At 43.9% G+C, this 23,004-nt stretch overlaps 2 protein-coding genes across 2 annotated transcripts; both read left to right on the forward strand.

The window, feature by feature from the left end:
- Positions 1-867: 867 nt before the first annotated feature.
- On the forward strand, positions 868-10,700 carry LOC132998827 (globoside alpha-1,3-N-acetylgalactosaminyltransferase 1-like). The gene is made up of 9 exons (XM_061068573.1): positions 868-974; positions 1,057-1,230; positions 1,327-1,459; positions 2,569-2,600; positions 5,098-5,271; positions 8,704-8,836; positions 8,927-9,122; positions 10,263-10,482; positions 10,559-10,700. Exons 1-9 carry the CDS (start codon positions 868-870, stop codon positions 10,698-10,700), a joined length of 1,311 nt encoding a protein of 436 aa, XP_060924556.1.
- A 2,975-nt stretch (positions 10,701-13,675) lies between these two features.
- LOC132998828 (globoside alpha-1,3-N-acetylgalactosaminyltransferase 1-like) lies at positions 13,676-22,265 on the forward strand. Its single transcript, XM_061068575.1, has 6 exons — positions 13,676-13,824; positions 19,999-20,172; positions 20,269-20,401; positions 20,492-20,687; positions 21,828-22,047; positions 22,124-22,265. Exons 1-6 carry the CDS (start codon positions 13,676-13,678, stop codon positions 22,263-22,265), a joined length of 1,014 nt encoding a protein of 337 aa, XP_060924558.1.
- The last annotated feature ends 739 nt before the right edge of the window (positions 22,266-23,004 follow it).

Here is a 23,004-nt window from a genome sequence, read left to right on the forward strand (position 1 = left end):
AAAATCCGTCAGTCAGTTTTTATCTCCATCTTGTCATGATGACACTCATCTCAATTTGAAGTTGATCCGATGAAAACCCTGGTACAAGTGTATCAAAGAAAAAATGTGGAATATGGCCAAAATGGCCACTAAATGCAAAATAGCAGGCTTCCTGTTGTGTTTTTCCAATTGCACCAAGAGACTTTTTTGTTTGTCTGGTCATGATACACCTGTATATCGATTTTTGTGAAGATAGGTCAATGGGAACACCTTCAGGGGGTCTCGGGGGGCACCGTTGAGCCATTTTGCGACGCCCATTGAAAATTCCTTCAGAATACGTAAATTTTCACCACTTTCTAACTTTCTGCAAATTTTGGTAAGAAGTTGAGCATGTTAAAGCCCTCAAAAAGCCAATTCATTTGCCTGAATAATAATAATAATAATCATTACAATTTCAATAGGGTCTCACCAGACACCTTTGATGTCTGTGCTCGGGCCCTAATGATGAGCATTTCTCCGCGCTGGATCGGGGGGTAAATGATGATGGTCTTCACAGGTGACTGACCTGCACAAGCCTATAGCCGCCACCCCCCCACAAGAGATTGTGTGCTTGTCAGAGGTGTCAAAAGTATTCACATTCATTACTCAAGTAGAAGTATAGATGCAAGGGTTTAAAAGGACTTCTGTAGAAGTTGAAGTATCAACTCAAGCTTTTTACTTAAGAAAAAGTGTAAAAGTACTGGTTTCAAAACTACTTAAAGTATAAAAGTAAAAGTAATGTAGGGGGAATTTTTTTTCCATTAAGGACAAACTCTTAAGCCACGTCTCAGGGGCCTATAGTGCACTACCCCACCCCCTCCAAAAAAAAACATTTTTCTAAAGGCCGTTATGACTACAGCGAGGCGCATCAGGGGCGTCACTAAGGAGACACGCTGGCCCTGGGGCGCAGTGCGAGACCCTAAGCACCTGTTTCTCGAGCAGAGTCGAATCAGGCTGTACCGGTTATGATCCTTCCGCATGTATCACGTCTTGATAAATCAGCCTTTTGTGGCGCCCTCTCGACATTTTGCGCACTAGGCAACCGCCCATGTCGCCTATGCCAGGAGACGCCCCTGGTCGTACTGACGTGCAGACGATAACGTCCTGGTCGGTTCCAGTGGTTTGGGAGGGAACCTTTGACCCGGTTCTCCTCGACAGCCTCTACCAGGCAAAGAACCTCACCATCGCAGCCACTGTGTTCGCCGTGGGAAAGTATGATGTCACAGTGTTTACTTGTCTACACCCCATGAACACAGAGTTTCTGGTTTGACCTTTGCCTGGAGGTGACTCCTCTCACCTACTCCACAGGTACATTAGGTTCCTGAAAAAGTTTCTGGAGACCATGGAGCAGCACTTCTTCACTGGTTTCAATGTGCATGTGTTCGTCTTCACTGACCAGCCAAACAAGGTGCCCCAAGTCAAAATGGCCAGCGGCAGACAGGTAAAGGAAGTGTGTTCCCAATAAGGTGAGTTGGGGCTTGAAGCTGACGCTTTATAAATTTAGCCCCTCCCTGGCAGGAGTCTGAGTCTGAGTCTAGTAACAGAGGCAGTGCCTTTGCTTGTTATTGTTGGATTGGAATGTGAGTATTTCACTGTCTAAGCATCAACTAGAAATCCCTCTAGGTAGAGCTGCACTACCTTCACTACTCTTCCCTCTTTCTTCCTTTTGTCACACCGCGGTGAGGTTTGTCTTGTCTTGGGGTTTTTGTCTCGTAACTTCCTGTTTTATTTTGAAATCCTAACTCTCCTCTCGTTTCAGGTCACTTGCCCTTCCTCATGTGTCACCGGTCTGATTGTCTCTGATTGTTTCCACCTGTTCCCTTCACCCTCATGTGCTTATAGTCTGCGTCTCCCCTTTGTCTTGTGCCGAAGTGTTCGTTCTTGTTCGTGCACCTAAGCCTTACCCACAGTCATTGTCGTTTTTGCCAAAGAGTTTCTTGCTACGCCACGTAAGTTGTTGTCTGTTTCCTCCTTGAGAGTGATTTTTTGTTTGTTAAAGTTTTCCAGTTTAGCTTTGTTTTGTGTTGTTTTGTAAACGGTTTTTCTTACTCCCTTTTGGAGCGATTTATGTTAAGAGAGATTTAGTTAGTTTGTTGAGCCTCCTGTTTAGGTGAGCCTTTTCTTTTGCCCCATTTATTAGTAGTTTGGTTTTCCTCCTTCGGGAGCGCTTTTGATTTCTTGCTCTTGCCATTTGTTTGTCCTCCTTCGGGAGTGGTTAATGTTTAAAAGCTTTTTCTTTTTCTAGTGTATGTTTTGTATTTATTAGGAAGTTCTTTTTCCACAGTTATTGCTTGCCAAGTATTATATTATATTATAGATATAGTTGGTGAGATTTTCATAGCCTTCTTGTTTGTCACTCTGCATTGAGGTTCTGAAATCAATAAAGTGTGCTGGTACGTGATATTCTCTGCTTCTGAGTCCTCATTCCAGTCCAGGCCTGACACCTTTGAGCATTTAGTTTTTTTTATCATCACATCAAGTTTAGCATAGATCGCTGAGTGCAGGATAATGACAACCCCGATTTTGTGGGAATTGTTTGCTATCTTGTAGAATAACCAGTTTTGTCACCAGCCTAAAACCAGGTGAGTGCACTCATGACAAGAGGTGAATTGAGTGCATTGGTGTTCTAATGAGGATCCACTTCTGATTCCCGGTATCATCTAGCATGAGATTTCTGTCTCATTTGATGTTTTTATTAAAGAGGTGCGGAGGGCAGACTACTGGTGGTGAGGGCAAAGGTCATGAGGTTATGAATGTTTATGCTCCGGTCTCAGGAGCCTTCAGTCAAACTTCCTGCTCCTTTTAGACGGACTACAGTCAAGTTATTGTTAAAACATCTGACTTTTTTACCAGTATTTGATTCCCTGTTAAAGAGTCTTGAGGCTTCACTTTAACCTCCTGATATCCTCTCACTGATCAAACATGAGACATTGGACGGTCTTATTTCGTGCAACAGCCACCTTTCAAGTATATTTCAAAGCAACTTGGGAACATTGTTAAAAGGTTAATTGGAATAAAGGTTGGACATTTTTAAACAGGAAGTAGCTTGGTGAAGCACCTGTTATGGGAGGACGTCCTCTCTGTCCGGCCGTCCGTCCTCCAGGAACCTTCAATGCCATCTAGATCAGGGACAGATGCTGGATTCCATATTCAGAGAGCAGCGTGAAGTCTCTGTCCAACATCTTGTCTGTGAAGACCAGCCGCAGAGCCTCCTCTCCTGCACACACACACACACACACACACACTCAATACGAAATCTCGGCTAGGGCTCCAACATTGCCAGGTCCGGCCCTGGCACAGACTAAGACTACATAACGGTTAAACATGTGGATATGTCTGTGGAAGGCAACAGAAATGATGTTAGATCATAAACTGCCTTTGTCTGCTGCCCTCTGCAGTTGTCCAAGTAAGACAAAAGTAAAAAGCCGCTTTATTAATTCAGTAATTGTAATGCCCTTATAGAAACAGTGATAGGAATAGTTGGGATTTTTCTGTCTCAAGGGTTAGGCTTACCAAAGAGCACTGACGTCATTACATGAACATAACCCTGGGAATAGAGTCCTTCAATTGAAGATCTCGTGACTAGCCGAACAACAGTGGCAGCAAACTGGGACAACTACCAAACAACATTTTAAACCACAACAAACATGCCCAAAATATGTTTACTAATCCACAACAGACTAGGGCTATGTTGTAGCACTTGCGGGCCCGAGCACCTACACGTTGAAGCCTGTTGCGGTCGGTGGAGAGTGCGATCGATGACCAAGCGCACGTCTCCGCGTTGCATGCGTGTTGCTCACTGCGGCAAGGATAAACGCTTCACTTGCTGCGTCCGTCACACAATGTCGATGCTTGCCTGCTAATTGCTCATTACGCTCCACACTATCAATAGCACATCACACTGTGAAAATTGTATGTAAATCGAATGATAGTTGTAAAACAAAGCTTACTTCCTTTTGCCAGTAGGTGTCGCCATCACAATTATTACGCACAAACATATAGATCTGTTCAAGTAGGCACGCTGATGTAGCATGAGTAATTTTGTGTCAATTGGACAATGTTACCACAACTTAATATTTACACTGATCATAGGTGGCGCTATGACCCTGAACTAATATTTATATATGGAGCTGTTCAGATCAGGATTGTGATAATAGGTCAGTAATTCGGAGCCGGTTAGATAAAGTAGAGCGGATTACAAAGTACTTCCTGTTTAATGACGAATCAGTAGGTGGCGCTATGACACTCAGGAAATATTGACACATAGAGCTGTTCAGGCTTAGACTCTGATCATGTGACAGAAGTTTGGTAGTGATAGGACAATGCAGAGTGGAGTTATGACAATATCGTGTCCTTTGGCGAAGGATGATCCTTCGCCGCTCATCAATGTTTACACGATATGAGGAAATGTCACAATTCTGACCATGATCCAATGACTTGACTGAGCTGTTTTGAGCTGTATATTGTAAAGCAGCCATGAGCATTTCATCAAAGTATAAAACATGTCACTTCCTTTAGCCACCAGGGGGCCCTGTGATTTCAAGTCATAATTTCTATGTAGATGTCATCAGGCCGGGACTCTTGTCTTAAATGTCTAGTTTGGACTCGATTGGACAATATATGTCAGAGATAGAGAACCTCGTGTTTTGATGGCGTTTAATCAAACTTCAAACGCCACGGTCACACGGCCTTAAAACCATATGAATATCTTCAGGGGGGGCGGGGCTGTTGATACATCTAGTTTGAGTGAGATGGAACCATGAACACGGAAGTTACAGGAATTTCGTGCTTCACGGCGAGTTGATGAACTTTAATGCCACGCCATTAATATGGCGTTTGACGAAAAGTCACAGTAATCTTATATCTTCATTATCAATGTCTTGAGACCCATTTGACACAGTTTGACATGATTGAGGTCATGGTTGAGGTAGCACCGGGGCGCAGCGCGGGCAGAGTGGAATCATGTTGTACCGGTTATGATCCTTCCTCAGGCATAGCCTTAATTAACATCAACATTGCATGCATCACGTCATGATAAATCAGCCTCTTGTGGCGCCCTCTTGACATTTTGCGCACAAGGCAACCGCCCATGTTGCCTATGCCAGGAGACGCCCCTGGTCGTACTGACGTGCAGACGATGACGTCCTGGTCGGTTCCAGTGGTTTGGGAGGGAACCTTCGACCCGGTTCTCCTCGACAGCCTCTACCAGGCGAAGAACCTCACCATCGCAGCCACTGTGTTCGCCGTGGGAAAGTATGATGTCACAGTGTTTACTTGTCTACACCCCATGAACACAGAGTTTCTAGTTGGAGCTTTACCTGAAGGTGACTCCTCTCACCTACTCCACAGGTACATTAGGTTCCTGAAAAAGTTTCTGGAGACCATGGAGCAGCACTTCTTCACTGGTTTCAATGTGCATGTGTTCGTCTTCACTGACCAGCCAAACGAGGTGCCCCAAGTCAAAATGGCCAGCGGAAGACAGGTAAAGGAAGTGTGTTCCAAATAAGGTGAGTCCAGGTCAGCTGGACTCTGTCCGCCAGGTTTCTAAAAACAAGTTTTGCGAAAAGTCACAGTAATCTTATATCTTCATTATCAATGTCTTGAGACCCATTTGACACAGTTTGACATGATTGAGGTCATGGTTGAGGTGGCACCGGGGCGGAGCGGGGGCAGAGTGGAATCATGTTGTACCGGTTATGATCCTTCCTCAGGCATAGCCTTAATTAACTTGGAGAACCTGCTGCTTTTGCGGCTGAACAAATCCAACTGGTGGTGTTGTTGTACATACAGGATTGAATCCAAAGGTCTCAAGGTTTCTTCCAATAAAGGTTATTGATAACATTCCACTGAAGTTTGACTTTTTGCACTGTTACAATACTTATTGGCAACTAGTTATCATGTCTTCCGCTACATGAAACGCATGTTAATGCTCAGTAGTACACATATGGTACTTTAATGTATTTGCATTGTAATAAAATGTGATCATTTTCAATGGGCATATATGCAGCTGAAACGGTCCAATTAGACTGCAGCACGATGAAGCTCATACATCCTGGGTTGGAATAGAGGAGAAGGACAGGGCTCAGACAAAGTGGAGGAGACAGAAAAAGAGAAGGGGGGGGGGGGGCGGGGGTAGGGGTAGGTGGGAGAGCACTCGCGTGCCAACCCACACACACCCCGGCCTCTCTCACCTGTCTCATCCTGACAGGCTATTGGTTGGCGCTCCTATGGAGAAGGCGGACCCTGATGTTCTAGCCAATCGGACAGGAGGAGTATACAGCTGCCCGATCTCAAATCACATGCACCAATGACAGCGTCATGGGAGCAGTGAAATTCTTGTGACCTGGCAGGTCATACATCCTGGGTTAGAAACTAGATGGAACAAGGACAATACAGGGACTGATTAATTCCAGAGGACTTAGATCTACTAGATATTTGGAAATACCCACTGCTGGACCTGGATTTAGTGGACCTGATCTGGGCTAAGGATTCCGACCCTGTTGATCAGAACTATCCTGTTCTGATTCAGACATGGTTTTGTTGAAAATTAAAACTTGGGCAGTGATTCTGCTGTGTGTTCTGCTGCTGGGGTGAGTAATCTTACTTTTAACTTTTAAGTCTCTTAACAGACTGGCACCGTCGTATAACAGAACTTCTTATTATACACACTCTAGTTAGGGAACTGAGATCAGCCACTCAACTTCTCCTCGACAAACCACAGACAAAACTAGTAACAAGAGGAGATCGCGCATTCGTAGTGGCCGCCCCAAACCTGTGGAACAACCTACCATTTCATATTAGATCTGCCCCGTCTCCAACACTGTTTAAATCATTGTTAAAAACGCACCTGTTCTCCCAGGCTTTCTATTGAGTGTGTTTCAGTGCAGCTGATTTTATTTTTCATATCGTATTCTTATATTTTATTTAGTTCTATTATTTTTATTATTATTAATATTCTTATATATTTTTATTTTACATTAATAATTGTATTTTATTTGTATCACTTGAACTTTAATGTATGTTTAATGTATTACTTGAATTTTAATGTACCACGTTGTAACTGTCCTTTCGCCGTGCCACTCATCCTGTACAGGACTTTGGTCAACCAAGTTGTTTTAAATCAGCTGTATAAATAAAATTGACATTGACATTGATTCTGATGCTATTGATAGGATTGATAACACTGACTGAACTGTTTAATGATTGTGTTAATGTTTAAATCTACAGACTGTTGTACAGCTCAGCCTGGAATTCCAGCAGGTAACACACACCAACGAATGTTCCGTGTTTTAATATTAACTGATTAATTGATTGGTAGTTAAATAATTATTGATCTTGTGTTTTTGTTTTCTAGAGTTATAGATCCCGTTAAACAGAGTCAGATATTATCTACAAAAAGGTCAGTAATTCTTCATTTTTCTGTTCAGTTAGTCTGACAGGCTGTTTTGTGTCCTTCACACTTTCATTCTGTTTTAGTGATGTCAGCTGCCTATACACTGTGTGCACAATTATTAGGCATTTTTATGTATATTTTCCAACTCCAAGCTGTATAAACTTGGATGCCCATTGGATTAAGCATATCAGATTATGTGTAATGAGGGAGGTGTGGCCTAAGGAGATCAACACCCTGTAGAGGGAGCTGGTAGTTTATAGGTCAGTTTGTGTCTTTGATCATCGTCGTACTCAGGGCCGGCCCTGGCAATGTTGGAGCCATAGGCAGATTTCAGATTGGCACACCCTCCCCAAACACGTATACACACACACACACACACACAAACATACACACACACACAAATTCCTTCCTACACTCCAAAGGTAACATTGATAACTTCGTAAAACGAGTTTACAAAAACAACGTTTTAAATGAAATACTGCATGTAGGCTACAATACAAACAATACAATTAAATAAAAAAAACAGTCTGAAATCTGCTGTACTGACAGCCGATAGCTATTCATTTTCACAAAAATAAACATAAATGATGTGCATTTCTCCGTGCCGGATCGGGGGGTAAATGATGCTGGTCTTCAAAGGTGACTGACCTGAACAAGCCTAAAGCCACCAGCCCCCCACAAGAGATTGTGTGCTTGTGTGTTTCTGTTTAGACACAATCCATTTTTCTGTGTTTATTCTGACCCGATTTGCTCACGGCGAGCCATCGCTGTAGATCGTGAGCCGGCCGCGTAGCATCCCGGCGCTTACCAGTACTTTGCTGCCGGAGCGAACAGCCCGATTGATTATCATTGGCACGGAAATGAGGAGTACAGCTTTTCGAGGCACTTTGAGGCGCTTCTGCCTCCGGTGTGTCTCCGGGGTTAGAGGAGGATGGTGATGTTACTGCATTGGTCAACATTGCATGTATCACGTCATGATAAATCAGCCTCTTGTGGCGCCCTCTCGACGTTTTGCGCACTAGGCAACCGCCGGTGTCGCCTATGCCAGGAGACGCCCCTGGTCGTACTGACGTGCAGACGATGACGTCCTGGTCGGTTCCAGTGGTTTGGGAGGGAACCTTCGACCCGGTTCTCCTCGACAGCCACTACCAAGCAAAGAACCTCACCATCGCAGCCACTGTGTTCGCCGTGGGAAAGTATGATGTCACAGTGTTTACTTGTCTACACCCCATGAACACAGAGTTTCTGGTTGGAGCTTTACCTGAAGGTGACTCCTCTCACCTACTCCACAGGTACATTAGGTTCCTGAAAAAGTTTCTGGAGACCATGGAGCAGCACTTCTTCACTGGTTTCAATGTGCATGTGTTCGTCTTCACTGACCAGCCAAACGAGGTGCCCAAAGTCAAAATGGCCAGCGGAAGACAGGTAAAGAAAGTGTGTTCCAAATAAGGTGAGTCAAGGTCAGCAGGACTCTGTCTGCCTGGTTTCTAAAAACAAGTTTTGCTCCACCTCCAGCGGACAGTGAAAACAGTGCCCACCCTTAACCGTTGGCAGGATATCAGTGCTAGCAGGATGCTTCTGGTCCTGACCCTAATAGAGGAGGAGCTTCGTGACTACGCCGACTTCATCTTCTGTCTGGATGTGGACTCCGAATTCCACGGCCGATGGGGCACGGAGTCATTGGGAGATCTGGTCGGTGTGCTCCATCCAGGTCAGCAGAGAATCCTTTCTACTCTTAGTGTCAACATTATGGTTGTATATCGCACCCACTGGTGTGGTCCACAGTGTTGTGCAAGTTCACACCTCTCATGAACTAGTTCAAAGTTCAGTTCATACAAGTAAACATAAATAGTTCACGTTCATAGTTCACCATTTAAATTCTGAACGAGTTCATAGTTCAGTTCATTTCATAGTTTTAAGGTGGAAAGTGATAATGAAAGACTTAACTTGTTAAATAAAACCTTATCCATCACTACCCCTTGCCTTTACTGTCGAAATCTTTATCAGACAATGTGTAAAAATCCCTCAGATAATAATAAGGTGCATCGGATGTAGTCACTGAGTCTGCTTCTCTGCTTTCTCTTGCCATTTGTATATGAGACCGAGAGCTGTTGTGTTGCGGGTATGGCCTGCCCCTTTAAGGAAAGTGTGTATTGTGTGACGTAGTGCACCTGGGTATTGTGGGAAAAGACGCTAAAAGTGTGTGTATAACGAGAAGTGACGGACCACCTAGAGGTGAGCGAGTGTTGCTCCGGCTGTTTATCCGAGAAAAAAAGTGGCCGCATTCCAAGTAAAGAAACATCTCCTCCTCCTTATCCACGGAGCGGTCCGGACGGCTGGTTACCGGCCAGACAGCGAGCCAAGATAACCCGTGAGCTGAGCCGAGACACTGGCCAGAGAAGAAGACAATTGGAATACGTTGCTTGTTTGGTCTACATGTGTATGCGATGAATCATATTTAACGTAGTGCGAAGTCGAGTTAGTTGGTTTAGGTGAGGCTACATCGCGGACATTTTATGAGAGGAGTGTCGGAGTTACGAACAAGAAGTGTCTCGTGTTCGTTGGACTTTAATAAAGTTACACATAAAGAGAGAAGTTTCCTGCCGTCTATAAGCGAGGACGCTACAATATGAACGTGTTCACCGTTCAAATTCATTAGGGACACCTACTGTAGGGACACCTACTGTTGTGTAGTGAAATCCTAGTTTTACTCATTTGTGTGATAACAATGTCGGATGTGTTTTAGATTAAGCTACACTGAGCCAACAGGACCACTCAGCTGTACCATTCCAGATGAAGTCTCACCTTAATTTTTGGGTATGTTCTCAAGTTTTCCAACTTGTGTCTGCAGGTTACTACAAAAGTGACCGCAGCGGATTCCCCTATGAGCGGCGGCCAATCTCCAAAGCCTACATGGCTCCTGAGGAAGGGGACTTCTACTACTGTGGGGGGGCATTTGGAGGCAACCTGCAGGAGGTAGAACGGTTTTGCCAAACCTGCTCCATCAACTTTTGGGATGATCGTATAAAAGGCATCGAGGCAGCCTGGCAGGAGGAGAGTCATCTTAACAGGTGAGCAGAGTCACTAGAGCAGGCATCGACCCTGGTTAATATTGTAATGACTGTTTTTCCTGTTCCGTGGTTTCAGGTATATGTGGATCAATAAGCCCAGTAAGGTTCTGTCACCTGAGTACCTGTGGCAAGACTTTTTAGCCCGCAACCCTGAAATCCACCTCATCAGGTTCTCTGGAATTGTGAAGAACTACGCAGAGATCCGACCGAATGTCTGAGAGAACCAGACTACACCATACGGACTGTGAAAGTCAGCTTTGTAGTCCTGCCTCATTTTCTGTATAGTGTAGAAAAGCACTTAAAGTAAAAATTAGTAGACATGGGGGTTCAGGGGGCATAGGGTCCTGGTCTAGACCTGGCCTGGTTTGGCCTCTGCCGATTTTGTTTGGGTTTTCACCTGTCAGTTTGAATAAAGTTGATGACACTTCTCCACTTCCTTAAGCGAGATTTTCTCAGATACAAATGCTGCCATCTTCTGGTGATGATGTCATTTCCAGTCAGAGTCAGTTCAGTAGTGATCATGGTGTCAAGGTCCCGCCCATACACACTCTTAACCAATCTTGAGTCAGTGTCTGCTGTCAATCACGACGTCTGATCCATTTCTTTATCATATAATAACTAATTCAAATCAAAATGATAAAAATCATTTGAACAGAGATCATCAGTTTCTGAAAATGAGAGAGAGAGCATGTTCCACAAAGACAGGAAGGTGTGTGTGTGTGTTCAGACCTTATATACAAGTAAAATACTCTGACTCTGTTTGTCTCTCCCTCTCTCTCTCGCTCGCTCTCTCTCTCTCTCTCTCTCTCTCTCTCTCTCTCTCTCTCTCTCTCTGTCTCTGTCTCTCTCTCTCTCTCTCTCTCTCTCTCTCTCTCTCTCTCTGAGCTGAGCTGAGAGCTGGTGGCGGTAAATGAAAGGTTTGTCCAATTTTGTTCTATATGTTGGTTATTTTGTTTATATATATATTGTTGTGCACTATTAGTAGGCATGACGTTGGCTTATTTTTAATAATCATGAAATATGATTATTAAAATAATAAAAATTATTTATTAAAAATTATAAAGCTATCAATTAACAATAGTACAATTTTTAATTAGAAATGATACGGTTATCAATTAAGAATAATTAAATAATTAAGGAAAAACATAACATCAATTAAGAATAATACAATCTGTAATTATAATTTATCAAAGACAGGGCACCACCCTGGTATCAGGGACCAACAATCAATCTGTAAAGATCAGTCTTAGTTTATAAAAGTTAAATTAATAATATCAATATTTAATTACAACGATATATGATGAACAATGAAGGGTTTAAGTTCGAGCACAGGCTATCATAATCCAGCTGTATTCACATACATATGCACAAATAATCACTAGAATTTATTAAAAAGGTAACAACATTAATTAACAGTCAATGATTACTATTCTCACAAAACTCCACTATATCACAGATACAACAACAGCTGCACTTATCACAATTTTTAACACACACATGTAATACCGATGGTATATCTATGTGTGTGTGTGTGTGTCTCTGTGTGTGTGTGTCTCTATGTATGTGCGTGCCTCTGTCGTGGTCCACCACCATCCGATGCCAACGCGACAAAGGATCCTCCATTACAACTACGATCAGCCCGCACGATACAGAATCCGCCATACTGGAGCCACCATTGTGACCTCTGCGGGTGCTAAGGCACAGAAACTCCGGGGAAGGGGTCAAGTTAGTAACATGTACTGATCAGATAAGAATTACTTTGATGTGATAGGGATGGAGAAAAGGAAGGAGAAGCAGGAAAGAGAAGCTCCGTGTGTCATGTGTCATAAATTCCCTTTGCGTCTTAGCGTCATCAGGGGTTTTTGCCTTTTAATCAATGATACAATGATACAGGCCGAACTTGAGGGTACACTGAGGCTCAAGGTAAATCTGACTGGCTACTGGTTTGTAGTATGATGAAAACCATGTGGCCCACTCAGTAGATCAGACATCAATACCTCTATGCCTTTTTAAACTAAACGCTTCCTATTTTGGAACATAGGACGAGTTACTCTCTGCCACACTAATTAGCTCTAACTATAAGCTTTATCAAAAAGGAAGGTTTTAAGCCTAATCTTAAACGAAGAGATCGTGTCTGCTTCCCGAACTGAAAGTTAGAGATTATTCCACAGGAGTGGGGCTTGATGGCATTTTGGACAAGCTGCAGAGTCTTTAACGACTTACTGCTGGAGCCTGATAATGATGAATTACAATAGTCCAGTCTCGATGTAACAAAGGCGTGGACTAGTTTTTCTGCATCTTTTTGCGAAAGGACATGTCAGATTTTTGAGATATTACGCAAGTGGAAAAAGGCCGTCCTAGAAATTTGTTTTAAGTGACAATTAAAGGACAAATCAGGATCGAAGATCACTCCCAAGTTCCTGACTGTTTCATTGGAAGCAAGGGCAATGTCATCTAGCGCAGCTTCATCATTAGATACTGTCTCTCTAAGGTGTTTAGGGCCGAGTATTATAACCTCCGTTTTATCTGAGTTTAATAAGAGAAAATGGTGGTTTTTCCCACTAGATTTGGAGTCAAAATGGCCGACGGACCACGTGGCTTGGAGTGGAATGGACCTGACGTAACAATGCAGCCGGGAAACGCTGGTTTCATCACGACTAGCTTTGCACAGGACAAAAATAGACGCAGCGGTCTTACACAATCGTAAACTCAAATAATGACACGCTGATTATTACAACTAGTCTCTGCCCAGACATAAAAGCCTCTTACTAGTTGTTGCTCCGGTTCGTTCGTGCGCGGGCGGCGTGGATTCCGGAAAGACCAGTGAAATGTTTTCGTGGCCTCGAAAGCTCTGCTCCGCTGGTTCGGTTGGTGACAACGGGAATCAGCGCTGGGCCAAAAAAGAGAGAATTCGTCTCTTTCTCCTTCGACGGAATGAACTTTGTCCGTCTGCAGGTATTAACCGCTGTGGAGCAGCTGTTTGTGGATCGAGGAAAAGTCTCTGTTAGCTCGGCCTGCAAGGGAAACTTTCTCTGCCGCAGGCTTTTCAAAGTAGAATACAAAGAGTATTATCAAAATAAAAGCGTAAACTTTAAGATAAAACTAAATTAAATTAAAACAAACGTCTGAGTGATTGCTCCGTGGAGGAGTGCAGCCTGGCCGTGGGGGGCGGGGGGTGGTCGGGCACAGCAGCATGAAGTCCGCTGTGAGGACGAACAACGCAGTTGTCATGTTTCTAGACAGCGTAGAGAAGGTGAACACGGTGGTGGCGAACGGGATTGAAGTGAACGATACGTTCGTATCTGTTCTGCCTCTCGCCACACCGGCGGTTAAAGTGAATCGGTCCAACGTCGCCCCGTTTATCAGAGATGAGACATTGCTTTGAGAACTATCGAGACACGGTAAGATAGTGTCTCAGGTAAAGAAAGTGTCCTCGGGATGCAAGTCCCCTCTGTCAAGACACGTGGTGTCCCACAGAAGACATCTTTTTATGATTCTGAACAACAGGACTGAGAACCTGAACCTGGAGTTCAAAATCAGAGTGGATGAGTTTGATTATGTGATTTTTGTAACATCTAACAATACAAAGTGTTTCAGCTGTGGGAAGGAAGGACACCAGGCTAAAGTGTGTCCATAGAGAAATAAGAAAGCTGACACTCAGGAACAACAGGAGGGGACAGGGGGGGTCCAGCAGGAGGGACAGGCGAGTGAGGAGGGACAGGAGGGGACAAGTGGAGTCCAAAAGGTAGATCAGGTGTGTGAGTAGGGGACAGGGGAGGTCCCAAAAGAGGTTCAGGGGTCTCATTTATCACCGTTGCGTACGCACAAAACGGGCCTGAAACGTGCGTACGCCACCTCTCACGCCAACGTTGGGATTTATAAAAACAAACTTGACGGGAAAATGTGCGTATTTCTACGCAAACTTAGACCCACTCTTACGACCGTTTTGGAGACGGGAAAATGGCGACACAGACGCGAGGTGGTGAACTGCAGCAGATTATTGATCCAATTCATAATTTACATTAAAACCAACAGTTTTTCTCGCGCGACGTATCTGTTCCACACGAGCCTTTTAATTAAAAAAATATAAAACAACTTTAAGCAAATAAGGTTCAGATTCGATTTAACGGCAGAGGTACGGTGCCGAGTCATTAATAGGTTTTAATAATATCTTCTAACACTGTGCGTGTATCATCAGATCGCTGCAGTGAACGGGACTGAGCCAGAGAGAACACAGAGCACAGAGCGCACTGGAGATTACTTATAAGAAATGAGGGAACTTTCCAAATAATATCCCAGAGGAGCTGAGGATCCACTGATGTGAGGGAATCGGTCCGATGCTCTAAATAAATAAATACTGCCGTGACACCGGAGCGGGGTTCTGCTCGATGTGTGCATGTGAATGGAAGAACGAGGAGGAAGCGAGGGTTCAGCGATCTCTGATCTCACACAGTGTGTTCTCCACAGCAGCAGCAGCAGAGTATCAGTGTATTTTCTTTATTAGTGACATCACTGCTGTCCCATAAAGTCGCTCTTCACCTCCACCTCACTAACAGACATCTTGATGTCAGTGTCAGAAAGTTTCACTTCCTCTTCACATCGCTCGATGCCGTGACTCCATCAGGACTCACGGTGGAAACCCATTGGTCAACGGCATTATATAATATTCACGCCGTGCTTTGTATTGACCATTTATGGTTGAAAGTGGGCGTGTGGAGGGCAGATTTGGAGGCAGATCCACGTACGAACGTTTCCAGGTGGACTGTGATTTTTAAAGCGAACATTGCGTTCAGGTGAGCTTGCGCACGGTTTTATAAATCGCAATTATCTTTTGCGTACGCCATTTCCGGATTTTGTAAGTACGTACACTTTTAGTATGAAACCCACGCACTCTTTTATAAATGAGACCCCTGGTGAGTGAGGAAGGACAGGAGGGGACAGGGGAAGGGGGGTCTAACAGGTAGATCAGGTGAGCGATATTGACATGGAGAGCGATGAGGAGGTGCTTAAAGAGTTCCTCAACAGAAAAGAAAGACCAGGAGCAACAGTGGAAGCTCAAAAGCAAAAAAAGGGACAGTGAAGAAAGGAAGGAGAGGAAGCAGAGTCTGAGTCCAGCATGGAGACCGACTCTGCTGACAGTGAATCCTCCCACTTCACGGCAGGAAGCCAGAAGAACTCAAGAAGCTACAGTGAGGGGAAGATGGAAGTGTTTCTCCAGAAAACAAAGAACATGAAGGGATTGAAAGTAAAGGATTACTTCTCTGATAAAGAACAGTTTTCAAACTCTGCCCGGCTGCACATGAGCAGCAAAGGCAGAGGAGGTTTAACTGTCCAGGAGATGTACAGACTCAAGAAGATTGTTCAAAAAGTTAGGCAAGAGAAAAATAATGATGATGATGAATAAAGTTTTACATCCTGATAACCAATCAGTCCTGTTTTTGTGTGGGTTTTTTATTATTTTACAACATGAGTCTTTTAAACATTAGCTCGTTGAACATAAACACTGTGAAGAGGTCTCTGATGTTCCAGCAAATGAAACTGAAAAGAACTGGAGTGACGTTCTTACAAGAAACACATAGTGACTCAAAAAATGAGAATGACTGGAAAAGAGAGTGGGAGGGGCAGGTGGTCCCGAGCCACCTAAGCACAACCAGTGGGGGGGGAGTGGAAGTGGAGGAAGTGGTGGAGGGCAGACTACTGGTGGTGAGGGCAAAGGTCGAGCAGTTTTATTTTGTTGTTATGAATGTCTATGCTCCGGTCTCGGGACCAGACAGAGTCTGTTTTTTAAAGGTTTTAGACACGGTTTTAAGCAAAATAAAAGAAGATGATTTTTTATTTTAAGGAGGAGATTTTAATTGTACAGAAGATTATGTTTTAGACAGCAACCACATGGAGCTCCACAGAGCATCACAGAGTGTTCTGAGTCAGCTGCTGCAGGCCCATGATCTGTGTGATGATTGGAGAAGAATGAATGACAATAAGAGACAATACACCTGGACTCATGGCCGAGGGAATCTCGTTTCCATGGTGAGGTTGGACCGGTTTTATTGTTTTAAACATAGTTTTAGCATCTTCAGAAAGTGCAGTATACTTCCTGTTGGTTTTAAGGATCACGCGCTGGTTGTGCGCAACGTTTTTATCTCTAAATTAAAGTCCAGAAGTGCATACTGGCATTTTAACACGTCTCTTTTATGTGATGCACATTTTAAGGATGTTTTTAAGTTTTTTTGTAGCGGTTTTAAAGTAAAAAAAATATTTGATCTCTTTAAAACTGTGGTGGGACTGTGGGAAGGTTGAAAAAAAGCATCTCTGTCAACAGTATACTCTCAATGTTACAAGAGACATAACCAGATCTATGGAGGATCTAGAATTTAAATAGATTCCACTGGAAATCGAGATCATATTAAAGATCTCAAGTCAAAAAAATCTGGTCATACAGACCTACTGGGCACGAAGGCTCAGCGAGCACTGGTCAGGTCACGGTTCCAGACGGCTCATCCTACCTGGTTTATGTGCAGTTCATATTTTATAGTTAGAGTTGTTCATAAAAATCAAACTGACTTTTCTTTATTGCTGTTCATGTGTGTGGTTTATATACAAATGCGTTCCAATGATTCACTCAAATGCTTTTACAGTTTTTTTATACCTTGCACGTCGGCTATTTCAGAGGTCTGTTAAGCAATCGTAAAATCTTTAGACCCAAGATCACAACTTTTAAAATTAAAGCTTTGTGATTCCAGGTTTCAGCTCGGGGCAAAGACAGGATTAGTTGGGTGTCATCAGCGTAGCTATGGTAGGAAAAGCCATGAGTGAATGACAGAGCCGAGAGAGTTGGTGTACAGAGAGAAGAGGAGGGGACCCAGGACGGAACCTTGAGGGTCCCCAGTAGTGAGAGGACAAGGTTCAGAAACAGATCCTCTCCAAGTTACCCGATAAGTGCGGCCATTGATGTAGGAAGAGAGCAGGGAGAGAGCAGAGCCTGAGACACCCAGGTCCTGAAGGGAGGAAATAAGGATCTGGTGGTTCACTGAGTCAAATGCAGCAGAGAGGTCTAGAACGAGGAGGACAGAGGAGAGAGAAGCAGCTCTAGCAGTGTGAAGCTGCTCAGAGACAGCAAGGAGTGTGTGGGTGTGTTTGTGTGTGTCCAGGGCGTCCTTGAGACTCAGACGTCTCCTCGTTAATTCCAGCAGCATAACGACAATAAAGGAGCTGAACTCAGATTTAATGACAGAGTGTCGTCGGACGTCCAGAGTTTCCTTGGAAACACCTTCACTCTCTTGCCTGTCTCATCCTGATAGGCTATTGGTTGGAGCTCCTAGGGAGAAGGCGGGCCCTGATGTTCTAGCTAATCGGACAGGAGGAGTTACAGTTACAGCTTCCCGATCTCAAATCAAATAAAATAAAAGTTTATTGTCACATGCACCAATGACATCGGAGCAGTGAAATTCTTCCTGGGTTAGATCCTGGTTTAGAAACTAAACGGAACCAGGACAATACAGGGACTGATTCATTCCAGAGGACTTAGATCTACTAGATATTTGGAAATACCCACTGCTGGACCTGGATTTCGTGGACCTGATCTGGGCTAAGGATTCCGACCCTGTTGATCAGAACTATCCTGTTCTGATTCAGACATGGTTTTGTTGAAAATTAAAACTTGGGCAGTGATTCTGCTGTGTGTTCTGCTGCTGGGGTGAGTAATCTTACTTTTAACTTTTAAGTCTCTTAACAGACTGGCACCGTCATATAACAGAACTTCTTATTATACACACTCTAGTTAGGGAACTGAGATCAGCCACTCAACTTCTCCTCGACAAACCACAGACAAAACTAGTAACAAGAGGAGAACGCGCATTCGTAGTGGCCGACATAAACCTGTGGAACAACCTACCATTTCATATTAGATCTGCCCCGTCTCCAACACTGTTTAAATCATTGTTAAAAACGCACCAGTTCTCCCAGGCTTTCTATTGAGTGTGTTTCAGTGCAGCTGATTTTATTTTTCATATCGTATTCTTATATTTTATTTAGTTCTATTATTTTTATTATTATTAATATTCTTATATATTTTTATTTTACATTAATAATTGTATTTTATTTGTATCACTTGAACTTTAATGTATGTTTAATGTATTACTTGAATTTTAATGTACCACGTTGTAACTGTCCTTTGGCCGTGCCACTCATCCTGTACAGGACTTTGGTCAACCAAGTTGTTTTAAATCAGCTGTATAAATAAAATTGACATTGACATTGATTCTGATGCTATTGATACGATTGATAACACTGACTGAACTGTTTAATGATTGTGTTAATGTTTAAATCTACAGACTGTTGTACAGCTCAGCCTGGAATTCCAGCAGGTAACACACACCAACGAATGTTCCGTGTTTTAATATTAACTGATTAATTGATTGGTAGTTAAATAATTATTGATCTTGTGTTTTTGTTTTCTAGAGTTATAGATCCCGTTAAACAGAGTCAGATATTATCTACAAAAAGGTCAGTAATTCTTCATTTTTCTGTTCAGTTAGTCTGACAGGCTGTTTTGTGTCCTTCACACTTTCATTCTGTTTTAGTGATGTCAGCTGCCTATACACTGTGTGCACAATTATTAGGCATTTTTATGTATATTTTCCAACTCCAAGCTGTATAAACTTGGATGCCCATTGGATTAAGCATATCAGATTATGTGTAATGAGGGAGGTGTGGCCTAAGGAGATCAACACCCTGTAGAGGGAGCTGGTAGTTTATAGGTCAGTTTGTGTCTTTGATCATCGTCGTACTCAGGGCCGGCCCTGGCAATGTTGGAGCCATAGGCAGATTTCAGATTGGCACACCCTCCCCAAACACGTATACACACACACACACACACAAACATACACACACACACAAATTCCTTCCTACACTCCAAAGGTAACATTGATAACTTCGTAAAACGAGTTTACAAAAACAACGTTTTAAATGAAATACTGCATGTAGGCTACAATACAAACAATACAATTAAATAAAAAAAACAGTCTGAAATCTGCTGTACTGACAGCCGATAGCTATTCATTTTCACAAAAATAAACATAAATGATGTGCATTTCTCCGTGCCGGATCGGGGGGTAAATGATGCTGGTCTTCAAAGGTGACTGACCTGAACAAGCCTAAAGCCACCAGCCCCCCACAAGAGATTGTGTGCTTGTGTGTTTCTGTTTAGACACAATCCATTTTTCTGTGTTTATTCTGACCCGATTTGCTCACGGCGAGCCATCGCTGTAGATCGTGAGCCGGCCGCGTAGCATCCCGGCGCTTACCAGTACTTTGCTGCCGGAGCGAACAGCCCGATTGATTATCATGGGCACGGAAATGAGGAGTACAGCTTTTCGAGGCACTTTGAGGCGCTTCTGCCTCCGGTGTGTCTCCGGGGTTAGAGGAGGATGGTGATGTTACTGCATTGGTCAACATTGCATGTATCACGTCATGATAAATCAGCCTCTTGTGGCGCCCTCTCGACGTTTTGCGCACTAGGCAACCGCCGGTGTCGCCTATGCCAGGAGACGCCCCTGGTCGTACTGACGTGCAGACGATGACGTCCTGGTCGGTTCCAGTGGTTTGGGAGGGAACCTTCGACCCGGTTCTCCTCGACAGCCACTACCAAGCAAAGAACCTCACCATCGCAGCCACTGTGTTCGCCGTGGGAAAGTATGATGTCACAGTGTTTACTTGTCTACACCCCATGAACACAGAGTTTCTGGTTGGAGCTTTACGTGAAGGTGACTCCTCTCACCTACTCCACAGGTACATTAGGTTCCTGAAAAAGTTTCTGGAGACCATGGAGCAGCACTTCTTCACTGGTTTCAATGTGCATGTGTTCGTCTTCACTGACCAGCCAAACGAGGTGCCCAAAGTCAAAATGGCCAGCGGAAGACAGGTAAAGGAAGTGTGTTCCAAATAAGGTGAGTCAAGGTCAGCAGGACTCTGTCTGCCTGGTTTCTAAAAACAAGTTTTGCTCCACCTCCAGCGGACAGTGAAAACAGTGCCCACCCTTAACCGTTGGCAGGATATCAGTGCTAGCAGGATGCTTCTGGTCCTGACCCTAATAGAGGAGGAGCTTCGTGACTACGCCGACTTCATCTTCTGTCTGGATGTGGACTCCGAATTCCACGGCCGATGGGGCACGGAGTCATTGGGAGATCTGGTCGGTGTGCTCCATCCAGGTCAGCAGAGAATCCTTTCTACTCTTAGTGTCAACATTATGGTTGTATATCGCACCCACTGGTGTGGTCCACAGTGTTGTGCAAGTTCACACCTCTCATGAACTAGTTCAAAGTTCAGTTCATACAAGTAAACATAAATAGTTCACGTTCATAGTTCACCATTTAAATTCTGAACGAGTTCATAGTTCAGTTCATTTCATAGTTTTAAGGTGGAAAGTGATAATGAAAGACTTAACTTGTTAAATAAAACCTTATCCATCACTACCCCTTGCCTTTACTGTCGAAATCTTTATCAGACAATGTGTAAAAATCCCTCAGATAATAATAAGGTGCATCGGATGTAGTCACTGAGTCTGCTTCTCTGCTTTCTCTTGCCATTTGTATATGAGACCGAGAGCTGTTGTGTTGCAGGTATGGCCTGCCCCTTTAAGGAAAGTGTGTATTGTGTGACGTAGTGCACCTGGGTATTGTGGGAAAAGACGCTAAAAGTGTGTGTATAACGAGAAGTGACGGACCACCTAGAGGTGAGCGAGTGTTGCTCCGGCTGTTTATCCGAGAAAAAAAGTGGCCGCATTCCAAGTAAAGAAACATCTCCTCCTCCTTATCCACGGAGCGGTCCGGACGGCTGGTTACCGGCCAGACAGCGAGCCAAGATAACCCGTGAGCTGAGCCGAGACACTGGCCAGAGAAGAAGACAATTGGAATACGTTGCTTGTTTGGTCTACATGTGTATGCGATGAATCATATTTAACGTAGTGCGAAGTCGAGTTAGTTGGTTTAGGTGAGGCTACATCGCGGACATTTTATGAGAGGAGTGTCGGAGTTACGAACAAGAAGTGTCTCGTGTTCGTTGGACTTTAATAAAGTTACACATAAAGAGAGAAGTTTCCTGCCGTCTATAAGCGAGGACGCTACAATATGAACGTGTTCACCGTTCAAATTCATTAGGGACACCTACTGTAGGGACACCTACTGTTGTGTAGTGAAATCCTAGTTTTACTCATTTGTGTGATAACAATGTCGGATGTGTTTTAGATTAAGCTACACTGAGCCAACAGGACCACTCAGCTGTACCATTCCAGATGAAGTCTCACCTTAATTTTTGGGTATGTTCTCAAGTTTTCCAACTTGTGTCTGCAGGTTACTACAAAAGTGACCGCAGCGGATTCCCCTATGAGCGGCGGCCAATCTCCAAAGCCTACATGGCTCCTGAGGAAGGGGACTTCTACTACTGTGGGGGGGCATTTGGAGGCAACCTGCAGGAGGTAGAACGGTTTTGCCAAACCTGCTCCATCAACTTTTGGGATGATCGTATAAAAGGCATCGAGGCAGCCTGGCAGGAGGAGAGTCATCTTAACAGGTGAGCAGAGTCACTAGAGCAGGCATCGACCCTGGTTAATATTGTAATGACTGTTTTTCCTGTTCCGTGGTTTCAGGTATATGTGGATCAATAAGCCCAGTAAGGTTCTGTCACCTGAGTACCTGTGGCAAGACTTTTTAGCCCGCAACCCTGAAATCCACCTCATCAGGTTCTCTGGAATTGTGAAGAACTACGCAGAGATCCGACCGAATGTCTGAGAGAACCAGACTACACCATACGGACTGTGAAAGTCAGCTTTGTAGTCCTGCCTCATTTTCTGTATAGTGTAGAAAAGCACTTAAAGTAAAAATTAGTAGACATGGGGGTTCAGGGGGCATAGGGTCCTGGTCTAGACCTGGCCTGGTTTGGCCTCTGCCGATTTTGTTTGGGTTTTCACCTGTCAGTTTGAATAAAGTTGATGACACTTCTCCACTTCCTTAAGCGAGATTTTCTCAGATACAAATGCTGCCATCTTCTGGTGATGATGTCATTTCCAGTCAGAGTCAGTTCAGTAGTGATCATGGTGTCAAGGTCCCGCCCATACACACTCTTAACCAATCTTGAGTCAGTGTCTGCTGTCAATCACGACGTCTGATCCATTTCTTTATCATATAATAACTAATTCAAATCAAAATGATAAAAATCATTTGAACAGAGATCATCAGTTTCTGAAAATGAGAGAAAGAGCATGTTCCACAAAGACAGGAAGCTGTGTGTGTGTGTTCAGACCTTATATACAAGTAAAATACTCTGACTAAGTTTGTCTCTCCCTCTCTCTCTCGCTCTCTCTCTCTCTCTCTCTCTCTCTCTCTCTCTCTCTCTCTCTCTCTCTCTCTGTCTCTCTCTCTTTCTCTCTCTCTCTCTCTCTCTCTCTCTCTCTCTCTCTCTCTCTCTCTCTCTCTCTGAGAGCTGGTGGCGGTAAATGAAAGGTTTGCCCAATTTTGTTCTATATGTTGG

Source organism: Limanda limanda, chromosome 3, assembly GCF_963576545.1.
Source record: "Limanda limanda chromosome 3, fLimLim1.1, whole genome shotgun sequence".
In the NCBI taxonomy this organism is placed as follows: domain Eukaryota; kingdom Metazoa; phylum Chordata; class Actinopteri; order Pleuronectiformes; family Pleuronectidae; genus Limanda; species Limanda limanda.